This window comes from Rhinopithecus bieti, unplaced genomic scaffold, assembly GCF_001698545.2.
Source record: "Rhinopithecus bieti isolate Rb0 unplaced genomic scaffold, ASM169854v2 scaffold_11161, whole genome shotgun sequence".
Taxonomy (NCBI): domain Eukaryota; kingdom Metazoa; phylum Chordata; class Mammalia; order Primates; family Cercopithecidae; genus Rhinopithecus; species Rhinopithecus bieti.
This window is the reverse complement of record NW_016806937.1, coordinates 2506114-2513415: the sequence shown is the minus strand read 5'-3', so window position 1 is coordinate 2513415 and position 7302 is coordinate 2506114. Positions and strand designations below refer to the sequence as shown.

The 7302-nt window shown below is 39.7% G+C and overlaps 1 protein-coding gene across 3 annotated transcripts in view; it reads right to left on the bottom strand.

Moving 5' to 3' along the window:
- CFAP263 (cilia and flagella associated protein 263) overlaps positions 1 to 7302 on the bottom strand; it is a 47077-nt gene that overhangs the window by 21780 nt on the left and 17995 nt on the right. For all 3 annotated transcript variants that reach the window (XM_017878926.1, XM_017878925.1, XM_017878927.1), the window contains one exon: positions 6205 to 6312. In XM_017878926.1, coding sequence (XP_017734415.1) covers positions 6205 to 6312 — 108 coding nt within the window. The remainder of the gene's footprint in view (positions 1 to 6204; positions 6313 to 7302) is intronic.

Here is a 7302-nt window from a genome sequence, read left to right as displayed (position 1 = left end):
ACTTGGACTCGGGAAGGGGAACATCACACATTGGGGCCTATCATGGGGAGAGGGTGGGGGGAGGGATTGCATTGGGAGTTATACCTGATATAAATGATGAATTGATGGGTGCTGATGAGTTGATGGGTGCAGCACACCAACATGGCACAAGTATACATATGTAACAAACCTGCACGTTATGCACATGTACCCTAGAACTTAAAGTATAATAATAAAAAAAAAAACAGAGGAAACCATGTTTAAAGAATTAAAGTAATAATAATATCTCATCAAGTAACGAAAATCAATAAAGAGGTAGAAATTCATTTTTAAAACATAGAAAATCTGGAATCTTTTCAATATGATGACTGAAATGAAAAATTCACCACAGGAGATTGACAGCAGATTTAAGCCAGTAGAATAAAGCATTGGTAAACTTGTAGATTGATAGAGATTATGCAGATTGAGGAGCAGAGAGAAAAAAGAATGAAGAAAAATTAACAGTCTCAGAGAAATGTGGAACACCACTAAGTGTACCAACATACAGGTAATGGGAGTAATAGAGAGAGAAAAGAAAGAGAAAGGAGTAGAAAAATTTATTCAGATGTAATGGCTGAAAATTTCACCAATTTGTTGAAAAGCAGTAAGCCAAATATCCAAAGGGCTCAACAAACTCCAAACGGAAGAAATGCAAATAAATCCACACCCAGAGACTCATCACACTCAAAATGTTGAATGGCAAAGCAAAGAGAAAATATTGAAAACAGCAAGAGAAAACAATTCATTACATACAAGAGAAGCCCAACAAGATTAACAGCTGATTTCTCATCCAAAACAATGAAGGCCAGAAGGCAATGGGCTGAAAGAGAAAAACCTGCCACTCAAGAATATTATATCCTCAAAATGATCTTTCAAAATGAAAGCAAGTAATCAACACACTCAGATCTTGGTTTCTAATGTCATTCTCAAATAAAAGACACCAAGCCTCCTTGGAGAAATGGTGGATTCTAGGACTGAGGCAGAAAATATCTAAGATAAGCCTAGAACATCTTCTGATGCCAGAAAGGAAGTGTTCAAAAAAAAAAAAAAAAAAAAGCCATAAAGATGAAGAGAGTCAAACGGACACCAAATTCAACTGAAAGAGCTCCCAATGGCCAACCTGGAAAAATCTGAGCAACAAAATAAATAATGTAATACAGTCACATGCCACATAAAACATTTTGGTCAACAATGAACCACTTACGAAGATAGTCCCATAAGATTATAATGCCATATCTTTACTGTACCTTTTCTATGTTTAGATATGTTTGGATACACAAATACTTAGCACTGTATTATAATTTCCTACAGCATTTAGTATAATAACATGTTTTTCAGGGTTATAGCCTGGAGCAACAGGCTACACAATACAGCCTAGGTGTGTAGTAGGCCATACTATCTAGGTATACCATCATAGAGTACACTCTATACTGTTCACACAATGATGAAATTGCCTAACAATGCATTTCTCAGAATGTATCCCATCATTAAACAATGCATGGCTTATGATATTATAACCCAACATATAAAACAAATATCTATGAATTGAAACTGATATAAATAAATGATGTTAAAAATAAATAAATGGGCTGGGCGCGGTGGCTCAAGCCTGTAATCCCAGCACTTTGGGAGGCCGAGACGGGCGGATCACGAGGTCAGGAGATCGAGACCATCCTGGCTAACACGGTGAAACCCCGTCTCTACTAAAAAATACAAAAAACTAGCCGGGCGACGTGGCGGCGCCTGTAGTCCCAGCTACCCGGGAGGCTGAGACAGGAGAATGGTGTGAACCCGGGAGGCGGAGCTTGCAGTGAGCTGAGATCCGGCCATAGCACTCCAGCCTGGGTGACAGAGCGAGACTCCGTCTCAAATAAATAAATAAATAAATAAATAAATAAATAAATAAATGAGGGAGAATAGATAAATCTCCTATACAGAAGAATTCCAAATAAATTATGTGGGGCATAAATCCCTACTCCTTAAGTATGGGCTGTACATAGTGACTTCCTTTCAAAGAGTACAGTATGGAAAGGAGGGAGAGTAACTCCACAGTGAAGAAATCCGTAACATACTATCCATCTACGTGATCAAGGTTCACATCAATGATGAGTCATGTTGATAGTAGACTCCCTCGATATGACGTGATGTGAATGGCACTTTATGTCTGTGGTCTTCCCCCTCAAAACACATAAACCCCAATGTAATCATGAGAAAAACATCAAACAAATCCCATTGGAGGAACATTCTACAAAAACCTGACAAGTACTCCTCAAAACTGTCAAGGTCATCAACATCAAGGAAATTCTGAGAAACTGTCTCAGCCAAGAGGAGCTTAAGGAGACATAGCAGTAAATGTAATGTGGATATCCTGGGTGGGATCCTAGAACAGTTAAGGGACGTTAGGTAAGAACTAAGGAAATGTGACAAAAGCACAGACTTTGATTAATAATACTGTATCAATACCAGTTCATTAATCGTAATAAACACATTGTACTGATATAAGAGGTTAAAATAGGGGAAACTGGGTATGAGGTGTATGGCGGTTCTCTGTACTGCCTTCACAATTTTCCTGTAAATCTAAAACTTCTAAAATAAAAGTTTATTTTGAAAATGAAGGAAAATAAAGACATTCCCAGATTAACAAAAACCTACAGAAGTCACGGTTGGCAGACCTGCCTTACAAGAAATACTACAGGAAGTTCTTCAAGCTAAAAACAAGTGATACCCTACAGGAATATGAAATCGACATTAAAAAAGTAGTGCAAATAAAATTAACTGTATAATAGGTAATTATAAAAGACAGTATAATTGCATATTTCTTCTCTTAACTGATTTAAAAAGCAAGTGTATAAAAATACATATATAATTGTATTTGGGGAACTATAACATGTAATCATGGAGTGTATTTGACAGTAACAGCACAAAGGAGGCAGGTTGAAACAAAGCTGTATTTACATAAGAAACACCAGATAGTAACTCAAATTCACAGGAAGAAATGTAAACAAAAAGTTAATATGACAAACTCTGTGAACATATTTCATCTCCTTTCTTCTTTCAGCTTTTGAACTCCTCGCTCACACCATTAAAAAAAATTAACTCAAAATTGATTATAAACCTAAACATAAGAGCTAAAATTATAAAACTCTTAAAAGAAGACAGAGGAGAACATCTTCTGATATTGGGTAAGGCAATGGTTTCTTATATATGACACCAAAAGCACAAGATCAAAAGAAAAAAAAATGGATAAATTGGACTTCTACCAAAACTAAAAACGTTTGTGTTGCAGACAAAACTATCAAGAAAGTGAAAGAAAATCCACAGTATGGGAGAAAATATTTGTGAATCTTATACAGATGATCCCTGACTTACAATAGGTCAACTTAAGTTGTTTTTTTTTAACTTTAAGATAGTGCAAAAGCAACACACATTCAGTAGAAACCATACTTCGAGTATTGATATAACCCATTTTTCACTTTCAGTACAGTATTCCATAAATTACATGAGACATTCAACACCCTATTATAAAACAGACTTTGTGTTCGATGATTTTTCCCAGTTGTAGGCTAATGTAAGTGTTCTGAGCATATTTAAGATAGGCTAGGCTAAGCTATAATGTTTAGTAGGTCAGGTATGTTAAATGCATTTTTAACTTACGATATTTTCATCTTACAATGGGAAAGTTAAAAAGATAAATAACCCAAGTATAAACCAAGCAAAGGACTTGACTAGACATTTCTCAAAGAAAGATAGACAAGTGGCCAATAAGCACATGATAAGATGCTCCATGTCATTAGAAAATTCAAATAAAAACCACAACGAGATATCATTTCATACCAAGTAGGATGGCCATTTTTTAAAAAAACTGAGAAAAAGATGTATGGAAACTGGAACCCTCACACATTGTGGGAATACGAAATGGGGCAGCCACTTTCAAAACAGCTAGTTTTCTAGGTGTTACACATAGAATTACCATGTATAACCCACAATTCAACTTCCAGGTATATGTCCAAGAGAAAAGAAAACACGTCAAGAGAAAAGAAAACACATCAAGAGAAAAGAAAACACGTATCCACAGAAAAACTTGTACCAGGATGTTCATATCAGCATGACTCATGATAGTCCCGACGTGGAAACCCAAATGTCCACCGAGTGATGAATGGATAAATAAAATGTGATCTATCCACACAATGAAATGCTATTCAGCCATACAAATAAACAAATGATACATGATACAAGTGTACCTTGAAAATCTTATTCCAAGTGAAAAAAGCCCCTCATAAAAGACCACATATTGTATAATCTCTTTTAAATGAAATGTCCAGAATAGGCAAATCCACAGAGGCATAAAGTAGATTAGTGGCTGCCGAGAGCTGGAGGGTGAGAGTGGGGTGTGGGGAATGGAGAAGGATCTTTTCTTTTCTTTCTTTCTTTTTATAAATAAATGTACTTAAGTAGATTTTTGTTTTGTTTTGTTTTGAGATGGAGTCTCCCTCTGTCACCCAGGTTGGAGTGCAATGGCACAGTCTCGGCTCACTGCAACCTCCACCTCATGGGCTCAAGCGATTCTGCCTCAGCCCCCCAAGTAGATGGGACTACAGGTGCCCACCACCACGCCCAGCTAATTTTTGTATTTTTAGTAGAGGCTGGGTTTCATCATGTTGGCCAGGCTGGTCTTGAACTCCTGACCTCAAATGATCTGCCCACCTCAGCCTCCCAAAGTGCTGGGATTACAGGGTGAGCCACTGCACCTGTCCTATGGGGAAGGAGGTCTAATGGGTGCAGGGTTTTTTTCTGGGGTGATGAAAATGTTCTAACATTATTGTGCTGATGGTTACACAACTCTGTGAATATATTATAATCCACTGAACTGTACACTTTAAATGGGTGATTATATGGCATATAAATTAAATTCCAATAAAGCTATTTTCAAAACATTAACAAGAAAACTAAAATATACTAAGCAGTGAATGCCCGGCTTTAAAAAAAATCAATTTTAAGTTTTACTTTTAATCTAATAACTATCAACCCAAGGAAAAAATACATAAGGACCAGAGCAATTCTGCATTAAGAGAGTTCACAGGTTTTTGCTTTAACTTTGCTTCTTGCCACTCTGTACTGAGACTGGGGTTTTTTTGCGGAAGGTGTTGGTTCTCCATCGAGAAAATGATGTGCATGCTGTGACGTAACTTAGATGTGAATAATCCTGTGGCTTTGGGGCCACTGTAGACAAATTTGGGGCCACACAAGACAATGACACTAATAATCATACAGTTTTAGAGGTTAACAAAGCGTCATTATATGTGGTCCTCTCTAGCTACTACAATAAGGGCAGTAGATCTATTTCACAGACGTGGAAACAGTCCTATTTAAAAGCTTGTTCAAGACTAGAAATTGGCAGCACCAAACCTTATGCCAGGCCTTCTGATCACGAGTCCAGCACTCTTTCTCCTGCACCCCAAAAAGTTCTCTTTGCATCACATCCTACGTGCATTTAAGTTAGGGAAATTCAGCTATCAATGCTCAGCAAAGTAATGAGAGAGGTAAATTGCAATTTAGATAGGCAGGGAGCTCAGATGACTCCATTCACCTCTTCACACAGTGACCACAGGCCTTGGAGTGAGCCCAGGACAGAGGTCACAGGTCTGCTGTCCTTCGGCTGGTCTCTGCTACAGGCTACTCAGGCTATGAGTGTCCAGCCCGGGTATCAGGCAAGATGTCATATGGTTATGACTTCTCTCTCTTTCTTTTCCTCTCTCTCTCTCTCTCTCTTTCCTCTCTCTGTCTCTCCTTTATGTCAAACATTCATTTTGGCATGTGTACTTTTTTTCCTATCAGGGACATTACTACATGCATTAAACATTTTTCCTGGGGTTGTATACACGAAACTTTGAATATTGTACTTTATGGGTCACTTAAGGAATTCCCAAATGTTATTTGGACTCCACGAAATTTTTGTTTTCTGAGGTGACTCTAGAACCCAACCCAGCAGTAAAATGTGACACACCTGGACTGTAGGTCTCCAGGTGCCACTTTATGCTTTGATGGCCCACGGCTATTTTGATTTTTACGGTCTAGGCTTTTCTAGATAAACCAGCAAGGTGGCTTAGATCTTGGTGGACCTTGACTCAAGCCCTTATAAACACAAGGAGACAAATACCAGAAACGCCACATTTTGCCCTCTCCTACCTCCTCTACTTGTAGTGTTTCTTTTTCAATTTTGTCAAGTAGCTCTTTTCTCAGCAAGATCTCCTTGTCCAGATTGATGTATATTTCCATCGCCTTGTGAAGCTTGCTCTGAAATATAACAACACAGCAAGTCATGAGCTAAGATGACCTCTCAGAACCGCAGGAAGGGGAGACAGCTCTTTGTTAACGAAGAGAAAAGCAGGACCATCCAGAAAGTCCAAATTGCCTTTCTCACTGTTGCCCAGATTTTCCAGATCCTGATGTCTGAGAACTGGTGCGGGAGGAGAGGACATTTTGGAGTTTTGTCCTCAGCTGGACAGGCAAAGAAGTAAGGCACACGGGGACCTAAATCCTGCCCGACTATTCACTAAGAAGATCTTTGGGGAGGTCCCAGAACCTTTCTAAACTTGGTGCTGAGGCACATGGAGAACATTCAACAAACAGCTGCCGTGACTATCGCATGTGGATGGAGAGTGGGGAATACTCCTCATAAGGTGGGTCTACTGCTATCTTCATTTATAGGTGAGAAAACTGACCCTTAGGAAGGTAAAACCATTTCCCCAAGGACACAGAGACCAGGGAGAGCCGGGAATTGAGCCCATACAGTGAGATTCCACAGCCCACAGGCTCCATCACTGTTTCATCACCTAATGAGGCCGGGCCTGCTAGTTTTAGAGGAGTCCTGCAGGAGCACAGCCTTGCAGATTCCCACGGCATCATCTGCCCTTCACTGGCTCCTGCAGGCCCCACCCCTGCTTCTTAGATTGGTCCCCTTTTGACCACTCTCTCTCAGTGGGGAAGAGTCAGCCAGAGGCGCTGGGATGTGCTTTGCTGGGCAGAGGAGTGGGCCAAGGGAAAGACGCAGTGATTTGGGGGAGCTCGCTCAACAAACCCTGAAAACCCACCCACCAGGCGCCAGTCCCTGCACCACGCACTGGCCCGTGAAGCAAACTGGGCTCTGCCACCAGAAGGCTGGCTCACAGCCCGGACAGTAGGGGAAAGGCAGTAAAATAATTGCAAGAAGAAATGTAAGACTGCAATTGTGCCAAGCTATGAGAATGCCAGGACAGGGTTGGAGAAGGTTTTCCTGGAAAAAAA